This window comes from Larimichthys crocea, chromosome IV, assembly GCF_000972845.2.
Source record: "Larimichthys crocea isolate SSNF chromosome IV, L_crocea_2.0, whole genome shotgun sequence".
Lineage (NCBI taxonomy): Eukaryota > Metazoa > Chordata > Actinopteri > Sciaenidae > Larimichthys > Larimichthys crocea.
Genome location: NC_040014.1, coordinates 6,253,461 through 6,274,901, shown reverse-complemented (window position 1 = coordinate 6,274,901; position 21,441 = coordinate 6,253,461). Strand labels below are relative to the sequence as shown.

At 38.6% G+C, this 21,441-nt stretch overlaps 1 protein-coding gene across 7 annotated transcripts; it reads right to left on the bottom strand.

The window, feature by feature from the left end:
• Positions 1-455: 455 nt before the first annotated feature.
• LOC104937499 (endophilin-B2) lies at positions 456-20,487 on the bottom strand. 7 transcript variants are annotated; one of them, XM_010753735.3, is made up of 12 exons: positions 20,150-20,487; positions 17,127-17,268; positions 16,720-16,731; positions 15,788-15,916; positions 14,442-14,575; positions 14,133-14,225; positions 10,415-10,477; positions 7,434-7,457; positions 7,256-7,345; positions 6,678-6,778; positions 4,428-4,594; positions 456-2,269 (listed from the first exon to the last, which is right to left on the bottom strand). In XM_010753735.3, exons 1-12 carry the CDS (start codon positions 20,210-20,212, stop codon positions 2,232-2,234), a joined length of 1,056 nt encoding a protein of 351 aa, XP_010752037.1. In that variant the 5' UTR covers positions 20,213-20,487; the 3' UTR covers positions 456-2,231. The 7 variants fall into 7 exon arrangements, with proteins under 7 accessions (XP_010752037.1, XP_010752034.1, XP_010752036.1 ...); XM_010753732.3 differs by having other exon boundaries at positions 4,354-4,594; positions 20,150-20,445; XM_010753734.3 differs by lacking the exon at positions 7,434-7,457 and having other exon boundaries at positions 4,354-4,594; positions 20,150-20,445.
• Positions 20,488-21,441: the final 954 nt, after the last annotated feature.

Sequence of the window (21,441 nt, the reverse complement as noted above, 5' to 3'; positions counted from 1 at the left end):
TGTGTGTGTGTGTGTGTTTTCTGTCTTTTGCATATCTCGCCCACTGCCCTTATCTGGCATGTGTTTACTGAGGCTGGTAGGGAGAGATGATTAAAAAATAGTTCAAAGACAAGAGAGACAAGTTAAGGGAAGTGTCATTTTGGACAACATAATGTTCATTACTAAGCGGAAAACCAAAAAAGGATTTTTAGTGGGGAGATGTCCGAGACAGCTCATTTTAAGAAAATTGTCTACTGTTAGAGCTCCTAAGGGAGCCTTTCCTCTGTAACTCCTTTTGTGTGTTGCACTGTTACATGCTCTTTCTTGTACAAGAATAATAAATTCAACTTTGATACTTTGAATCCAGTCTTCCTTATTCAAGAGTTTTTCTTTAAAAATTCTCGTAACAGTAGTAGTAAGCAGGTTTATGCATTCAATACTAACAAAGTCATTTTTTTTTAAACAGTGAAAATGAATGCAGTCATTTTGAGTTTATTAATACTATTACATAAATTGTATTACTTGTTTCACATTAAGTTTGTTAAATATTAAAACTATGTAGTTTAAACGGATACAATTGAAATGCATAAGTGGCCTATTCATTTTTTTTTTTAGTAGTATCACTAAAAAGAAGTCTAATAGGTCAGTAGAGCAGTCAGACAATTAAACAGGTCCAAACACAGTTTTGCTCATCAGACATCACTTAGCTCTAAATAGAGTAGAGTCCTGATACTATCCCTGGAGCCAGCTCTCTAGCTCTCAGTAGGGCTTTCTATGATCTGTCCTGTAGGGACTATGAATATGAGCTATATTCTCATATAAATGAACTTTTACTTGTCATTAGTTTGCCAATAGTTAAACCTAAAAATAAAGAATCTTAAAAAGTTAAAAATAAGAAACCTAGAGCTCCCAGTTTAACAGCAAAAGCACTTATATTCTTTGAAACTTTCAGTCAGCCTCCCAGTGTCGCGGCACTCCTTTACTGTGTCAGTGAGATAACTGCACAGATCCACTTATCTTTGACGTTATGTATGTGAAGAGAAATGTCTAATAGTTCATATACAGTCCTAATCCATTTTCGAGTTGATATTTTTTTTTAGCTGCAAAAGCAGCAGTGTTAAAAGGACAGAAAAATCAGAACCAAACAGCATCCAAAGTGCAATGTTAATGTGCTGCCATTATTCTTTGAGTGTGTGGATGATTATGCTGTGGAGCATTTTAAATGATACTTCTGAGGAGGAAGTATATCACATTTCATACGCAACTAAACATGATCCTGATTAATAATACAGTGAGCTGTTAAGGGTTCTTTCATATGTCTTCTCACTGGCAGATCATATCAAGTCAGTTTCATTCAGTCATTATCGATATGATATACATCAATAATTTAATCTTATAAACCCTAAAACAGCTGTTATTTTTTTATGTGTCTGATACATATCATATACTGATGTAAGTATCAGATCTGACTCAGCAGGCAACAAAAGAATTAGATAGTATTGATTAAAAAGTTGGCAAAAGGGTTTCAGGAAAAAATAACTAAAAACTGAATGAGCTGAACATCTTTTACCGTTTACAGTGTTTTAAATAATCTGGCTCATTTGTTGACCTGTTTTCAACTGCCTGTTTGTCTGACAGCTCCACTTTCTTGCCCTATTGAACTTTCTTGTGGACCGACTGTTGTTTTTCCATCCACATTCCAAAAAACCCAAGTCAGAATAAATGATCCTTCGAAGGATTACTCAATGCCTCCTGAATGACTTGCATTAAAATCCCTGTAGGATTGAGGGCTGGCAAACAAAAACACCCACACTGCACTATAAACAAAATGAGGGAGTGTAGCTTTAACTGTTACATCATCACACTCTGGATACACATAATTAAAAACAAATGGAATTAGGTGATAACCCCTGTGGCCACGACAAATAAAACCGTTTACCAGTATATTTGTAACTCCCTCACATTAGTCCTCTGTGTTCATAGAAACTTACCACACAGGTTTGCATAAGTATAGCCACGGATAAAAACACACTAAGTGTTCTAATCGCACACATGTGACAGTAGATAGAGGTGTGTGTGTGTGTGCGCGTGCGTGCGTGTGTGTGTGTGTGTGTGTGTGTGTGTGTGTGTGTGTGTGTGTGTGTGTGTGTGTGTGTGTGTGTGTGTGTGTTTAATCGGTCCATTAGCTCAGCAGTTCAAGGTAGGTGACAGGGACTTTTCCCTTTTCGTTCCCCCGTTCTCCAATCAACCAATCAGGGTCCATTCCTGGTATGGTGTATACGGTAATGAGCTGGGAAAACAGAACAGCAGAGGAGGACACAAATTTAGGCAAAAATGTTTTACCAAAATGAAGCTATTTTAAAAGAAAGCACACTAGGTTGTTTTCACTTTCTGTTTAGGTTAGGTTCACTTCACTTTCACATCATGTGGTGATGAGTACTGAATCTCATGATGCCTATTTCGGTTAAATTGAGACATGTGTAACATTTGTTATCATTGTGTCATTTTTATCACGTAAATGGAGGGAGAAACAGCAATATTAGCTTATAATATCGGCTCAAAATGTCAAAAAAAAAAAAACGACCTCTAGTGTACACACCACTGTTGTTAGCTTTTGTTTCCATATTCATTCTAATTAAATGCCCTACTCTCATGATATAATATCACTGTAGCATGAACTTTACACACATACATATGCCTAACCTTTTGGAAGTAGTACATATGAATATGTACAGGTCTAATTAGTAAAGTGATCATAACATGCAATAAAACCAAATGCAAGTTGAAAGCTGAATTGTGTCTGCATGGTTGGATCAAAATGGGTCTACTTGTTGTCCCTCCTGCTCTTTTCTTCTCTCTCAGTGGGAAAAATCCAGAGACACATTCCTGTCATATCATGTTTGACATCTTTCAGCAACATGGCAGCTGTCAAATGTAGAAGTATTAAATAACTTAATTCATTCTCGAAAAGAAATTAGAACAAAGGAAAGAATTAGGATAAGATCAACTTTGTGGTGAAGTTTTGCAGAATACTATAAAAAATAAGTACATGCTGTCTTGGTGCTCATTGTTTGTGTGTATTCATGGATCCATTCATGCATTTATAGTTTTTCTTTTGCACTGATTCATGATTGTAGATATTCATTTATTTGTATATTCGGTAGGTGTTGAGTTGAGTGTGTTGTAGCAGTTTAATAAACCTTTCAGTTGTGACTGACTGGAATGTGGCTTTGAGGTATGACAAAGCTACATTCTAGCCATACAGAAGTATAACAGTCACTGAAAGTCGACAGAATTAAAACTAAATTCATGAATTGGCAATTTTTCTTGTGCCCAGGGATGAATGCAAGTTTATTTCTGTTATTTAAAGACATAACATTTAATAGAGATTTATTGACTGAAATGGAATATAATATTTATAACTATGTTTTCATTCGTGTATAGTCACCTGAATATAAGAATCATTATGTTTATGTAACCTCAGAATGAGCTTTTCATATCTATAGAGAGAGCAGGTCCTCTTCCACCGAGTGCGCCACACTATGTTTCTACAGCAGTCCAGAAGAACCCCAAAGGTTTGGACACACCTTCTCATCACATTTTACTTATATTACTTTGTATTAAAATCTGCTGTGTCATCTTGAAATAACAAATGTTGTTTTCCCGGGATAACAAAATAATTAAGTTGAGATTTAAGAAAATGAAGTAGAAGTAGAAGAGCAGGTTATCGGTAGAAGTTTGGTTAGACAGAAATGTCCAGTGTAGGTTACAGTATACGTTTAAATAAAAGGCTACTCTGGAGCTCCTGTGTGTCATTTCTCTGCTGTGGGGGAGTGAAAGGGGGTTAATACAAACTCTGGCCCAGGAGGACGGCACCTCATCCCATCTCCCCTGAGCAGGAAAGGTTAACACTGTGAAAACAAAGTCTTGTTATCCCAAAATCGCCAGAAAATGATCCTGTTATCTTGTTCTTTTAAGATGCAGGGAAGGTAGACAGATGGTTTCTGCAAGTGTGGTTCCCACTATGAGGCAAATACACTTACAGACCAGCATGGCTACCACAGTATTCTGCTGTGACATACCATCCCATCTGGTATTACCCCATGACGATTGAAGGAAAACTCAGCATATAGAGACAAGACAGTTGGAAAATCATTCCAGGTGACAACCTCATAAAGATGACTAAGAGAATATCAAGTTTACATTTTATTTGCTTACCACATAATTCAATATGTGTAAATTACACTGTAGAAAATAAAAGAAGGAACGAAAAACTATTGAATGAGAAGGTATGTCCAAACTTTTGATTGCTGTGGTACAGTCACATCGCTTGTGTAACAGAGATGGGATATGACTCAGAATATTTTACCGTACCTCATCAGCCAACAGGGAAAGCTCACTGGCATCGTGGGCATCATAGTCATACAGGACCTTGGCCTTTCTGGTACCTGTGACTGGAAGCTGTGTCTGCTCCATAGCCAGTGTGGTGGGCCTTTGGCTGGATGAGGAGGAGACTGTGGTGCCAGGAGATGATGGTCCAGACATGAAAGCAGAGGAGACGGGATTGGGGCAGACAGCAGAAGAGGGGAGGGAGGTGCCGACCGCATTAGCACATCTGAATAGGAGATTGGGAGACAAATAGGACGAGTGTATGAGTTACTAAAGAGGATTTCTAGTTGGTTTATTTGAGGTTTTTCTACAATTTTCCTGCAAAACGTTGCCACAGTGATGACTAAACATGTGTAATGTCTGAGTGTGATGTTGGATTGAATATCTTCATGATCAGTGTTTCCTAACCTTTCCTAACCCTTCCCTTTGACCACCCGGCTGCTCAAGTAAAAACAGACTTGGAAGCTCGACATTTTTTCACTGATTATTTGCTCTCACTTGAAATGTTGTCTTTATATTTTGGCACTTTCTTTCTTTTTTTCGATACATTTAATGTTAACAAATATAAATATACACCTATGAATTATCATTGCTGAGAACTTTATTTGGGAAGAACATATTAATTATGTTAGCAACAAGACAACAGCCATGCTAACAGTTCTGTGACGCTGTACTTAAATGACAGCTTTAGGATATATTGCACAGAGGCCTATAAAGCCACCAGAACTTTACTGGAAACTTCTGGTTCTAGGTTATTCTGTATGGCAGTTAGTTTGTGGTTTAGTATTAGGGTTTATCTAATAAAACAGATAATCACATCACATTTTGTTTGTTTGCCCATGATTGAAATCTGTAAATAATAGAGTACGGTCTAGATCTGCTCTGTAAGATAACTTCCGTTATGATTTGGATCCACATCCATACTACCCCACCCTCTGAGCGATTTAATCCAGCCATGATGTCAATGTTATAAGACACAGTTCAGCAAGCCCAGTCTTCCAAATATGATGTACATAATTCACACATTCACGATGAATATGATAAATGTGAATTTATTACATTAAGAAACAGAACAATCAGGTTACTGAGAAAGGACAAGGCCGACTTCTTCATAAATATTATTGGTAAGGAAAGAGCCAATGACGCACGAGTTCACTCAAGTGTTTCTTCACATGTAAATAAAGTTACAAGGCATAATTGGCCAATAGAATCCCTGTACAAACAATAAAAACCCTGGACAAAAAAATCTTCATCAACAACACTTTGGATACTGATGATATTCCAGTGGCTTTTAAAATAAATACAGTAGACTGTTTCTTGTTCTTATTGCACAATATGGCTCACCCACCCCTTGTACTACTGCTTAAGTAGTTTTAGCCAATCTGCCTGGAGAATTTACTACAACACAGGAAAGTGTGCCAACTTCCATTTCTTTTCCACAACATTAAGAGCCTGCTTTATTAGAAATCAAACCTATGAACACTGGAAGAGTGATGCTTGGTTTAAGTGTGTTCCTGCTTCTGGTTGCCTCTCTTGTCCCTGCAGTGCATGCTGTGCTTTGATTCTTCACTTCTGTGCTTTTAATAACTGCCTACCTAGGACTACAGATGGAAATGAGTCTGGCTAACATAGTGTAGTATAAAACTGTATGCATTTATGAAGAAACATAAGCAAGGCTTCCTTTGATCTCTGTGCTTTTAAGCTTGATTCTTAATTTAAACATGTATATAACCCTTTATACTTTTGAGTTTAAATCCCATCTTAACACATACACATACATATCCTTATCTTGAAATCATATTTATTATACTCAAGCTTTGTTTAGTGAATTTTTCAAACACATTATATAACAGTTAAGTATCAAGTTTCTCATTAATATTATTACAAAACTCAGAATAAAGACAAACAATGAGGAAATCATATTTCTGTTTATCTTTAATCATATTATGTTGTCTTTTGGATGGAAATGACGTTAGTATTGTGATCATCATGGATTTATGAGCTTTTTCTCAGAAGTCTGTGTGTTTCTCTGAGACAAAGGCAACATGTGGTTTATCTCAAAGTCTAATCTGTATTGAATTATGTTAACAAGTGAAGCACCTTCATATGTGTATGCTGAAGAAAGGGTGTACCATTTTTTCCATCATTTGCTGTGGTCAACAGCAGGACACTTCCCAGAAACTGAACACCACAACATGTGACAGACGTAACCTTTACAATCTACATTCAAATAAACATCATTTCATTTCACAGATGTCAGATTACTCTCTGATCTGAGCTATCCTAATATACCCTGTTTCCGTCCTCACCTGTTGAGCTCCCTCTGAAGGTCCTGCATGTAGTGATGACACTGGGCATAGTAAGTGGCCTGAGCCTCCGCAAAATCATGCAAGCAACGCAGGTGGTTGAGCTGAAAGGACAAAAGAGAAGATCAGCTCAGTATGAGTGGAATCTCTCGGATACACTTAATTTCCTCATTCCATTTCAAAAGCACAAAAATATATAACAAAGGATACTTACGTTGACATTTATCATGTGATTAATTCATTAATTACATTACACAATTACAACATATCCAGCTCAACTTTGCTGATGTATGAATGTGAAAAACATTGTGATGAAAATGTTCCTTTAATGTTTCAGTTCTTTTCCCCCATTTCAGATTGTTTTAGGCCAATCACAAAGCCGTTTGTATTTTCTTCTTCTTAGTTCTCTTAGTAGCTCATGGATTAGCATGAGATTAGCAGAGATTGTGTTCACTACTTCTCAATAATCGTGAAACTCGTTGTTGCCTGTTGACTCGTGTTGCCTATTTCACCATATTCCAACTCTAGAGGACTGTCTTATGATTCTGACTAACAATTTCCAGCATAAGACACACACTCACATGTGTGCTGCTGATGCCTTCCAGCAGAAGTCTGGTCACCTCAGCTTGTCGGTCAAACTCTGTCTGAGCTACGCGAAGCTCATGTTCTGCCTGGTTTTAAACACACAGAATGCTTTAATGAAACACAGATCACAGACACAAACACAGATCACCACACTTCAATGGTGGAGGTACTTACTTTGTCCACTTCCTCACTCAGCAGCTGAGAGAAGCAGCATGAGAACAGAAAAATAGTCATTCAAACATCAATTTATAGTGACAATATAAAGAATTAAAAGCTGTGCTTCAGTTTAGCTAATCTGAAATTAGCAAGTTGAACTGACCTGTTGAATCTAAATTCGTGATAATGCTGGATTTGCTGGGTTAAAGTCCGGTATTCAAATAGTTTATTGAATCTAATCTATAAGCAATGATTCATCCAGAAAGTCACAAAAGGACCCAGAACAAATTCTCAAGAACTATAGACCTCACTTAGCTCAGTAAAGGTCAGTGTTCATGACTCAAAAATAAGAAAGAGACAGGGAAGAAACTGGAAACCACTAAGATTTCTGCATTTGTTCATAATGGCACTCATCATGGTTCGCTGGAGTCCCAAAGCTTTAAAAATAGCTCTATAACTCTTTCCAGACTTTTGAGATCAGTGTGATGTGTTGCTGTTTGAGATCTCTCAGCTTACTTCACGTCACTCAAACAGGTTCTATTGAAGTAATTTCTGGATTCAACAGGCCTGGGTGTGGACAGTGTAATTGAACTTATCTTTCAAAAAAAAAAAAGTTTAATCACAGTTAGTTCATGATTTAACAAAGGGGGCAATTACTTTTTCACACAGAGCCATGTAGGTTTGGATAGCTTTTTTCTCTTAATAAATGCAATCATCATTTGTCTAATATTAACATTTATTTGATGATCTTAAACATTTAAGTGTGATAAATATGTAAAAAAGTAAGAATTTAGGAAGGGGGCAAATACTTGTTCATACAACTGTAAATCAGACATTAGCATCAGCAGCAGCCCTAAAATCCCTCACAAGAACCAGAACTGCCTTGGTTCACCTGAAAACTTAGCCCGATTCCTCCTATCACTCGTCTCTGCTGTTCTGATTGCGGCACACTATCCAAAACCTTCATACATCCAGAACTCTGCTGCTCATCTGCTCACCCATACCCGTGACCACATCATCCCTGTCCTCCAGAACCTCCACTGGCTCCACAGCGATTCCAGTTCAAAATCCTACTCCTCACACACAAAGCCCTCCACAACCAGGCCCACCTCCTACGGCAGAGACCACTACCACACTCTATCCTTCAGCCTCCACTCATCTAATGGCCTGACCCCACCACGCATTTGGTCGTTTTGTTAAAATTATATTGTGATTTTTTTTTTCCCTTAGAGAATGTTTGTTATAAGAGAAAAGCTGATTTAACCTCAAGTGTACCAGAAAAAAACTTCAGTGTCTGTCAGCTGCTGTTGTTGGCCATCAGCCTGAGCTAAAGTTGACCTTTACTCTGCTCATTTCTTACCACGCACCACTTTTTAAAAAAAAGGTTTGCTTGTCATTTTCTGCCCACATAAATATTGACTGTTCCTTAAATTACTTCTATTTTCTATTAAGAAAACAACAAAATGGCTTTGTTGATGGGATAAGGTGTGTGTAAACCAGAACACACACTAAATTACTGGAGATTAAAACAGTTCTTACTGTCATTCAAATAAAACAAGATGAAAAGGTTCTAGTCCTTTCCGCAGCCACATCCCAACTCTTCCAGTCGCTTTGTATCTGATTCAATTATAAAACCAAGAAGCCTCAGATGAACAGGAGGGACAGCACAACACAAACAACAAAAGCAGATTTCACTGCACTTATTATCTTCATTCTGATTTGATGTTTACATCTACCTTCTATGGATCAATACAAGCTTTTAAATTAGAAGACATTTTCTTATTTCTGTTGCCATTTCAATTTCATTCTCACAATTTTAGCTCTCTGTTTGCATAGATCCACCTTTAAACTTCACATTTTGTCATTGTCATTTTAAAACAGCTTTTTTCATTTTTCTTCTTTTTAGGTTAAATTGTGGCCTGATCGGTCATGGCAGATGGCTGCCCACTAATGAGCTTGGTTCTGTTCAATGGTTTCTGCCTGTTTAAAGAAGTTTTTCCTCACCACTGTCACCACCAAGGGCTTGCTCATGGTGGTGACTCTGTAGATCATATCATACATAGTACAGTCTTGATGTTTAACTTCATCCTCACATGGTGAATTTTACATCACACCTCAACCACAGGTGATTAATCCAACCACCACAGCTTGTTGAGGTTAATTTCCAGCTCCACCATCTGTATTTAGTTGCGTGTAAATGAGGCTCAACAATCTGCTGTGGTGTTTTGATTAATCCCCTGTGCCTGCTGTGTTCTGTTGAATTTGTTGAGTTCACCCTGCCACAAGAACAGGAGTAACAGCGGTCTGACGTCATGCAATTCAATGAAAATGCAGATCTGGCACATCTGGTTCTCATGCTATAAAAAGATTTGCTGATATGTATATTATGTACATATATGTACTAAATAAATAACAAAAACTCAAACATGCACAGGCATACAGGCATGCTCATGTCAGTGTATGTTAGTGCCATTTATGTTGCAAACATCATGCAACAGTCCTGTTATCACATGAACTTTGTGATTAAGCAATTTGTGTTAGAAAGTATTATAGCATGTGCCTCTTTGAAGAGTGTCATTATAGTGACATTCATGTGTTGCTGTCCGCTGATTAGTTTGACACATATATTTATATATGAAAGTCTGACATGAATTATTGTGTTCATCATCCCCAACTTTGCTGTTGTACCAAAGAGGTTTGTCTTTCTATCTAACTTCTGCTGAACAGCAGCCACAGTGGCTGATGGTGCTAAGATGTGACATGAAAGCGAGACACGTTGAGGGAGATCGATGAATATATGCTGCCATTGTGAACATAAGGCCACCAAAAGTGAGCATTATTTTGCTTAAAAAAAGTCATTTCTTTTCCCTTTAACCTTTTGTTTGTCTATTGGTGTCCACACTGAGTCTAAATGACACATTAAAAGCTGTCCACAAAGTGTTCTAGTGCTCCTATACTGAATAGCATGTTACCACGTTTGTTTCACTCGGGACTCTTACCGCTGATGCACTGGCAGAAAGAACATAATTTCGAGGCCTTGTCTCCTGAAAATCAGGCGCAGCCTACAAACAAAGAGCAGGGAGGAGGAAACACATGTTGGAGCAGTCATGCAGTTACAGTCATTAAGCAGAAAAACAAACACAAATAGAAAAAAGGTTAGCCAAAAGCATACCAACATAAAGAAATCAAAGCAGCACATGTGCAGATCATCTAGCGAGTTCACTGCAAGGGGTAGCTGATGTTTGACGCGATATCAAAGAGGCTGAAAATTATTTCATTATTATTAAACACTCTTTTATTAGTTGCTTTTGAAGCTCTACTTTATTTGTTGTGGCATCGATATTAAATTCAGCTTTTATTAGCCTGATGATGGTTTTAGTTACAGATTTAATTGTTAGGATTACTAATTACATCTATAAATCTACAACCATAAACAATTTACACCTGAGTAGTTGCAATATAAAATAACTGATGCAACATGAAGATGCTTAGCGTACATGGGAGCCCACAGAGGCTAAATTACGTCCTTGCCTTTGAATCCAGCTGTCAGCGCTGTGCTTTGAGAAGGTCGCCCCCTGCTGTTTTTGAACATCCCAACCCAGTACTGAGCAGAGGCCTTTAAGTCGAAACTCTGCTTTTTTTGGTGTCACAAATCTAACTCACTTTTAAACCTGGGTCGATCACTATGGGGACAGAAGCAGGCTCAGTTTAGAGGATTAGATCAAAATGGAACATCAGCCTCATAGGGAAAAGTAGCCATCGCCCCTAGATACTGTCTAAGCGATCAGTGTCATTGAGTTACAGGGTGATTACATCAGATTTTTACAAATCATAATAATATAATATATTTAATATATCGAGTTACTTTTATTCAGTGATAGTGTCTGTGTTTTTACATATCACTGCAGCTCAAGATAACATCAACATGAGGTGAGTTTCCAGGGGCTTGCCTTTTAATAAAAAGAAATCCACTCGGACACACCGACTTTTCTCCTATGGAAAATCCATACAGATTCTAGACTACTGGAGATCGACCATATTTAAAAAGTCTTCTAGGCCTAGCCTTGCTTTTGATATTTACACATCTATGGCTTCTTATTGTGTGATTATAGTTTGGGCTTTTGCACATGAACTCATTTGCATGTGTCATTTCATGTCAGGTACTACGCTGTACAACTCTGGCTCCTTCACCCAAACACGAGTAGAAAACCTGGAGTTAACCAAGCTGGTTAGAGAAGCCAGGTAACCTAAAGAGAATCAGACCAAGATTAACTTTAGCCACTGTTCTCATCTTTATTAAATCATGTTTAATATTTGTGACTTGATGATAGTGTTCTGATCAATAAAATTGGTGAAACATTGTCACCAGTCCTCAGTGTTACACAGACTTTTGTCTTAAGTTATTCATAATGTATACCCACAATGAAAGACGAGACAAAATAAAACATTCATACTGGCCAACTTATGTGCACATGTTTTTTTAATGTACCAATAAAAGGCTACTCTGTCATTTTCCTGTAAGCCCTTTGCTCTGGAAACCGTGGTGTGATGGTTTCAGACATAGTGTCTGTAGTCAGCATGATGAATTAAGGAACTTATTTCATTGAGGTTGAGAGACATGCAGGCAGAATCACTGATGATGTAACAGCCAGTAGAGCTTCTGAAAAGCTATTAGAACAATTAAGAAGGGGTATTTTGGTCAGTGTGGCCATGCCAACTGACAAAGCAACCAAAATATGGGTACAAAATGAAAGCAAGATCTTATGACCTGACACGAAAATGGACAGTGGACTGAGTGTTTCTTGCTATAGCACCTAATCTGTGATGTTCCTGTATATGCCTTCTTCTAGATTTTTCAGTTTCATAATGGATGTGTGAGGAAGAACTGGCACAAGATGCAACATTGTGCTGTTGAAACTGTGTTGATAAATCCATATAAAACATATGAGCTGTGAGGCCAAAGTGTCTCTCACTGCAACCAACTTTTGCCAACTTTAAAAGCTGTGTTCATTTATTTTTGGCCAATAGGGAGCAAGAAAACATCAATGTATCAATGATGTACACAATTATGCACCTGGCTAATAAAAGGTTCACATCCAGCAGATAGAGTCACATTATCCTCCAATCATTGATGGGTTTCTGGACATCCAGTGAATGTCTTCTGGATGAACACTCAGGCTCATTTTTAGCTCAGTTTTAATCTCCACCAACTCTTGAGAGAGATGTCTCTCTGTATGCATCTGGAATCGAACCAGAACTACAAGCTACAAGTTTATAACTGTGATTTGATTGGAATACTATGTCAAGCAGCCATGATGTTAATTCTGCATAATTTTAAGCTTAATATAATGTGAACAGGTGAGTTGTATATAAATTCACCCTCAGTATAGTTGTCATGAACGGGGAAATTAGCTACAGAGACCAAAACTGTTTTTTGTACCAGGCTGTAAACATGTTTATTTCTGCTGTGAAGTTGGACATTTGAACATGGGGACTTATGGAGACTGACTCACTTCTGAAGTCAGTCTCAAGTGGACGTTTAAACTACTTCACAGAAGTAGCCTCCTGATTTATTTTAACACACAGATGTCACACCAATTTGGAGATGACAAGGTCAACAGAAAAAAAAATCCCCCAAAATGTTAATTTTAGAAAAAAAAAGGCCTAATGTCTATCAAACTGGTAAAAAAAAAAATGTAGCACCAAACTGGCATCAACTTCAGCAACTAGCTCAACATGTTGCAGAAGATCTTGGGAGAAGTGAATTGTGTTTATCTTCCTGTGTTTATATTCCCTCAGCTCGTGTCTTTCAGCTCATTGCTCTCAGCTTTCATCAGCCTGGTTTCCAGCAGCAGCAGCAGGAGGCAGCTATATTCACTGAATAAGCTCTATGCAGTGACACAGACACAGTAGGTGACCATAGTGGAGCGTTTAGCAGCTAAAGAGGCAGATTTTTCTCAGGAGTTGGTAGAAATTAAAACACCAACACACACTCAGAATGAATGCCAGTATTACTATGTCTAACTATGCAACTGCTTGCTAACATGTTCACAGGAACAACTTATTTTTACAATATAATATTTATGGCCTGTTTGGATTGTCAGAAACCGTATGGCTGGAAGATTTGGCTTTTTTTGATTGACATAATGAAGCATTTGGATGTGTTAAACGTTAACCTCTAAGGACATAACTGCTGCTGTTATATATCTGTAGATGTGACACAAAATATTATTTTCTGAATGACTTTATCACTCATAATAAGTCATGTTTACAATGAACATGAGTTTTAGATTTGTATCAACCTCATGCAAGTTTAACACATTCATATTTATTCTTTGTTATCCGACTCTAGATGTTGACTTCGGGTGATTTGTTCACACCCGATTGGCTGAAACTGATTTGGTTACATTGTCATTAAAAAAAAAAAGATAATTGTGACAATGAAAATAAAACTGTCAAAGAACAGTGCATTTGTAACAACAATAACAAATAAATAACCCCGGGCATCTTCACATTGTCAGATCTGTCCCTCTTTAAAACAAGTTTGAACACTGCTGGATTAAACAGTAAGATGAGATGTTATAGTGCCACCTCCTGGCTATTCAGTGTCATCACTGCTGCTGAGAAATCTACGTGCGCAGCTTAGCTGCTGCAGGTTTCATAGTTACTGTGAATCAAATACTATTACAGATGAAGAAGAATGAAATTTAATCTCACCGCTGCTTTCGCTTCTGCCAGCTTGGCTTTTTTCAGGCGTGCTTTGCAGATGTCAAGATCCAGCCGTCGATTTTCCAGCAGACGTTTCTCCTTCTGCAGATGACAAGAGGGATCTAATCAGAAAGTGTGGATCTGCTTGCAACGCTAGGTTTCTATTCAGCTAAACACAATGAGCCAGCTCTTTGTATGAGTAGAAAACAGCGCAAAACCAGTTTTAACACAAGTGTCAATGCGTCCATGGCAATATCCTCATCAACATCCTCATCCAATGACTAGTTTGTAGCAGTGAGATCAGTCAGTCAGACTTACAGATATAGTCCTCCAGTCTCCTTCCAAGAAGTTGCGTAGAGGGGTGAGGAAAGTGGTCGCTGAAGTGTGGAGGAGCTCACGCTCAGCTCCCCCCAGTCTCTTCTGGTATTCTCCAACTGTGATCAGAGTACTGCCTACAGAGGGGCAGACACATGAACACACACTACGTCAAACCTGACTGAGAATCTCACTTCATTATCTGATGTTTCAGCTGTTTTGGTTATTTTGAACAAGGCAGTGGAAAAACTGCCAGCATTAGCTGTAAGCCAAGGACCAACCAAAGACTTATGCTGCATCTCGATTCACATACTTCTAACTTATACTTGCTACATAAGTGCGCTGACACTGTCAGTTTTGTCTAAAGTCAGTCTACTGCGAGTGTGAAACACTGGACACTACGTAGCAGAAGGAGAGGGACTGAAGGCTGAGGAAGCTCCTGGAGCTTAAGTGGTTGTGCTGAATACCTCAAAATATAAATGTAAGCTGTACATTTGTTTTATATTCATATTTTGGTAGACAAATGTTGAGTCTGGTTGCAATATGTGAAGCTGATTATCAATCCTGTGGGTTTACAACAGTTGTACTTAAATGTAGACGCTACTCTGCTGAAATGAGTGCACTACACTAGAAAGTACATAGTGTACACAGTGTATACTAGAAGTATACTAACAGAAGTATCCAAATCAAGACACAGCACTAGGCTTCAGTCGAATAATCTTTCAGAAGAAGGTTCCTAACTGAGACCCAGATGACCCGAAAGTATAATAAGAGCTGTTTGTATTCTCTCTTAGGAAAGGTGCTTTATTTCCTTTAGGATACACTGAAGCTTCCTGTGAGGGTGAGCAATCATTCTCAATGTGACAACCACTCGACACTTGTTAGCTTTTGTTGTTCTCTGAGTGCCATGGCTGTCTTTTCTTTAGAAGTCCTTAGAAATTCTCCTTCCCATCCTTCTTTGACCTCATGACATGTTCCATGGAGGTCAAGGAAAAGTATTTAGGAAAGGACATAGGAGGTCATTTGTGACTATTCGACCACAGCCCTAGTGTTATGAGCTATGCAGCAGAGCGTGTGTGTTTGTATGTGGGAGTGTACATTTGTGTGTGTGTTTAAGCTCAGCTACTGCACTGTTGGTAGTATTTTTGCAGTGCATTACGGGTTGGAACAATAACTTGCCCTGCGTTACCACTCTAGTATCAAAAATGGGGTTTGAAATAGTGAATACATAAATATAGAAAAACATCACCAAGAAATAAACTATTTAATTTTTGTTGTTAATAGAAAGGAAGCTGCTGCTCTCTCTCATAAGCAGCAACAATATCAGATTCAGCAGCAGCTCCACTGACCATATGGCGTCCCTGGACCAAATTCACTGGCAGCTTCCAGCATGTACTGGCCCAGCACCTCAGCGTTGGTCACTTTGGAGGGAAGCTTCTTATCCAGCTTGTCATAGATGAACTCCTCTATTCGAGCACCTGGTGAAAACATTCATTTAATAAGAACTTTTTGTCTAATAAGACACAAAAGGGTTGACTGAACAATTCTTTTTATGGAAAAATAAAGCTTTTGCTATATACAATATTTGAGAGGTCGTTCAAGCTTGAAATGCTACCACAACTTTTCAAACTTTCCTGAGACTTTTTTTTTTTTTTTTTGGCGACAACAAAAGCAACTGCTTCCAGCTGCTCAGTGGAAGACTTTCAAAGTTTTATTGATTGTGGCAACACAGCAATTTCAAAAAGAGTGAAATGGAAGTCATTACAAATAATCAGTGAATGAAAACAATATTTCACTTAAAACATGAGAGCAGCAAAATGACACCAATAACCAAAACGATTCACGAGTAAACAGTAAAAAAGTGAAAGATGACTGTTGTTTCTGTGGAGACAAGTGAAGTGACTCAGTATAGTACACATTATTCCCCCTCACTGTCTTTATGACTAACATGCTTTTAATGACTGTGCTGCAGGAAAGTATTTGAAACTCTTTCATTAGAGGATTTTCCCCTGAAGGCAGCACTGCCTTTACCCAATTAAACAAGTGCTTACAGGTGTCTCCTACATGGAAGGTCATTAGTCATTCAACACCTGTCTGTGCCTGTTCAGTGTGCAGCAGACTGTTATCAGAGGATAATGTGGCTCTGTTTGTACATAAACAATATTAAATCATCTATCTTGACATACTGTGGGTTTATGCTATGCTCTATATCATGTGGACTAATTGATATTCAGGAGGCTCAAGTGCAATGAATTACGCAACACTCTAGGAAATGACTTACCAGTGTGGTCGACTGGAGCATGGGGGGTTAAAAAATACACAGGTCATGGGTTAGCCATTACCAAGGTCCATCTACGGTTCTATCCATCGGAAGTCTATTACAGATTAATGTGGAATCTCCAAGTGTCACTACAAACTGCTTAATAACAAAATAAGCACAAAGTGCATTTAACTTGTAAATAATATAAGCTGCTGCAGAGAAGGCAGCCTATTAAACAAACTTCAAAATGACCAGAGGAGTTTGTTATCTTTTGCATTCTGGTTATCATAAAAATGACTTTTCAGGATAAAATATTATTACAGTTTTGTTCTTAGTCAATAATAATTTTTCAATAGTTTCTCCTGAGACTCTGTATGACATCTGGTTGGGAGGTCACATGACTTGATGACGTGACATCATTTTCTTACTTGGGTTGGGCTGCAGAAGCACCTCTGTTTGTCTTAAGATCTTCTCGGTCCAGTTCTTGGTGCCGTCAGCCCGAGTTATCAGGTTCTCTAAGTGAGGATCCAGCTCTGTCTTCTCAGCTTGGCCCAACCTCTCTTCTGTGAACTGGGAGACAAAGTCAGAAACTTGAGTGCACATAACAGACATATGCATGCACATTTTGTACTCATGTGTTGGGAATCCCTTAGATTTTTTTTGTGTCAATGTCATATTCACAAAACCTAATAATGACACCTTTGGGCATTGAATAAACTGCAGAGAGACCCTGCTGCTGTTGGCAGAAGAAGCCATGCAGCAGGCATGACAAAGAATCACATCATTTAAATATTTTTCACACCTTTTTTTACTGATGGTCTGAATAAGCTGCTTAATTCGTCACTGCTTAGAGGGTTTGAAAAATGACTAAGTTGTCAGCAGTGGACTGAACATTGGAAAATAATGTTACCATCTGTAATGTTCCTGTGTTTGATTTGAATCACTGACTCCATGATACTAACAGGGGCAACCAATGGCACACCCTTGTCACAGTTAGCTATTTGATCCCTGCACCACTATACCAAAATACAGAATTCATTCGAAGAGCCCTAAGAACTTTATGTTATTTTATTATAACCGAAGGACATTTTGTCTAGATTAAGTTCTATTAATCTTCTTGTTACTCTTTAAACTCTTTGCTTGTTTTAACTTTTCTAATGCAGGACGAGGCTGTTCGGCTGTCTTCACTGTGCGCTCATCCTGTCACATTTAATAAAGTTTATATCTTAAAGAATCATATCAAAAGATTTATCAGTATGCAAATTATATCAAACGATATATCTTATTATGTGCTAGTACAGAAGTTTTTATCCTCACTGTCCAAATGCGAATTGTGCAACAAATGATGAAAACACACACTTTTGCTGCAAACTTTTATAGCTGAGGCAAAAAAACTAAAAAACATCTGTGGTATGTAACTTCTCGTTCCATGCTCTTTACTGATTGCCAGGCCTGACAGAAGGCAGCAGCAGCCAGCTGGACTTTAAAGACACAATGATGACTGAAAAAATTCACCAGCACTTTCAGAACACAAGACAAAAACTTACAAACAGCTTTATGGATGAGCTAAAATTATATTTTTTCAGATCTTTAAAAAAAACAGAATAGGACTGTAAGAGACAAATTCAATACAGAACTGGATTAGCAGGCCCAGCCTGGACGGACAGGGCACCCTAAAAGTGCCAGGTTCACTGTGGGGTAATTACTTGTGAAAATCTGACCTTTTACTACCAAATGTTCAGCCAGGGGATGCTAGCATATTGTAGAACCTCACTGACTGCGAGTACATCAGGAAGCTAAATCACTGTGAGTATAAATAGATTATATGCTTGTTTTTTCTGTCAATGTGGTCATTTTGTAACTGAATGCCTTTTGAGAGAATACGCTGCACGGCTGCAACTGAAACCTTCAAAATAAGGTGTGTGCCTACTCTCAAAGTCCAACAGTTTTCCTGACAAACCACACTAATTTTATTTTACATCCAATGAAACGCTTTCTCTCCTCTGACACCACCTCCTGTTTGATACAGTCTGTGAGAGACTGTACTCAGACAGTAGACAGGACATATACGCAAGTACACGTCCTGCCCACTTCCTCTGCAGCCAGTGATTTCCTGTGTTTTTCCCCACAATGCCTTTGGATAACCTCCAGCAAAGTGATCTGAACTTGTTGCATTCCTGGCTCTGTTCAATCAAAGATTGCAGAAAGTGGTGAGAAAGCTGCAGTGGCTAACACGGCTGTTAGTGAACAATGTGCTGTGTCTACACTGACAAATATCAAAGAAACCTTTACCAGACACTCGCTTTCTGTGACTGAAAGGGTTTTCTTTTGGATCACAGGTAAAGTTCCATCTAAGGTTCAGTGGCAAAGGGTTATACGTGAATGTTGCATTGGACCATCTGACATGTAAAATTCACAACAACGAATATTTCCACCATTCTCACAAGTTAGGTTAGTATCACAGCTCTGAATGCTCTGCCTCCGTATACCTTTGCCTAATCATGTAAATATCATACATAACACCCTTTATTTATTTTTAATGTATTTTTAAATTGTATGGGATATGACTCCTGAATCTGTTGCCTGTATGAATTTGAATCTAAATGTATATGTGAGCCAAATGTTTGTTTGTTTTGTTATATGTGTGCTCTTGTTTTACCTGTTGAAACTTAATAAATAAAATGTTAATTAAAATGTTTAATAGTTCTCATAGCACACCTCACACATTCACATTCACATGGCACTTGTAAAATCCTCGCCTTCAAAGACTTTTTGATAATCAGCACAGGTACACCAATGATACATTATCATTTAAGACCGTTTACTTCTCGACAGGAAGTTGAGATTCATTCAAACAGTTCACAGACACATTGGAAATGTGCATTTCTTTGTGGATAATGTGTGTTTTGAAAAGCTATGGCAGCTAAGCATTCATTCAAACAAGTGCTTCTTTGTCAGTCCTTCTGATTCACATGTAGGTGGTGTAATTCTTGTATTACTGGGCAGTTTAGATCAAATCAATCATTAAACTGTCACTTTTGGTGCATGCATGCACAGTATGTGTCTGAGTGCATTGCATCGTCCGCTGCATGAAGACGCACTCTCCTCCTGGTGACTTGAATGGGAGCAGGGAGTCGTTGTGCTGGTGTCACATGGGTGATACACCCGATCACAGCCATCAATAATGGATCGAGGCTTGAACAAACCTTTATCGGCTTACAGCGCTGCTCGCGCTCGTCAAAACACACGACAGCGCACAGCTGATTTCATCTTTACGGTTACACTCCATACACCATCATCTGCTCCACGAGTGTGTGTACAAACCCTGCACGACGGCCCGCGGCTTTCATGCATCCATCCATCCGTGCAGGACGCAGAGTGTGACGGCGAATCAACCCCCACATTACCGCTCTCCTGCCCGGATATCCAGCAAAACGATTGTGCGGCTTACCTGTACCGCCCGGGTGAAGAAGACTCCCGCATCTGAAGCCAGTTTTTTCACGTTGAAATCCATGCTGCCGTGCTGAGCTAAGCCGAGCAGAGCCGAGCACACAGGCACAGCTTGTTTGTTTCCACGCAGGAGGGAATCCTCCGGATCAGCTGAGATGATGTAGCAGCAGACGCAAGATGTAATCCGCTTTATGGACGATCGGAGCTCTGCTCTCCGCCCTGCGTTTAAAGAGAGCACAGCACCCGGGCGGACAGTCACGACTTCCGCCGACCCCCCGCAGCGCACGGTGACCTCTACTCACACATCTGCAGCTACGTCACTTCTACTCGAAAAGACCTCTGTGAATATGAATTTTAACTCCCAGAGTCCGTACACAAAATAGCGTGAAGCCTTTAATCTGGAACATGATTATTTCATTTTCTATTTATAATGTGCATTGGATGTGTCTGGAACGTTTTACCTTTATAAAGCTGCTGGGTTAAAAACTACAGTTTCTCTTGTCATCCACTTGAGGCTGGCTCCAGAAGTGAGTCAGTCTCCATAAGTCCCCATGTTCAAATGTCCAACTTCACAGCAGAAATAAACATGTTTACAGCCTGGTACAAAAAACTGTTTTGGTCTCTATAGCTAATTTCCCCATTCATGACAACTGTACTGAGGGTGAATTTATATACAACTCACCTGTTCACATTATATTAAGACTTAAAGTTATGCAGAATTGAAAGCGTGGACACTTGATTGACAAGTGGCTGCTGGTACAAATGGTATACACAAACAGCCTTCCCAGCATATATACTCTGATAGGCCTTCTCTCCGGTTCAAACCAGCCTATCAGAGTAGAGGTTTGGAAGGGAGAACTTTGATTTGCTTGTACCAACAAATACTTATTAAATTCTGCAATATAAATAAAAAATCTCTACATTAAAAATCAATCAATGAAACCTACAAAATGAATTATTTATCTTAATTAACTGAAATGTTTGAAATTATGACCCACCTCCTTCTAGCCTCCATAAAAGGGTGCGCTCTCTCTTTAAGATGCACAAAGAACTGAAAACAGGTGATTTAGATTCAAACTAAACTGTTTGTTTTGTATTATCATTCATTTTAATGTTTTTAGAAATATATTTCACTCAGATGACAATGCCGTATCTCTTCTAATCTAATATAGTAAATGAGAAATAAATCCCCACAAGAGATGCTGGCTGCAGACCTCCACTGTCAGGCCCGGAAATGAACGGCATACATTTCAAAATAAAACTGCATACCTCCACTGTCAGGCCCGGAAATGA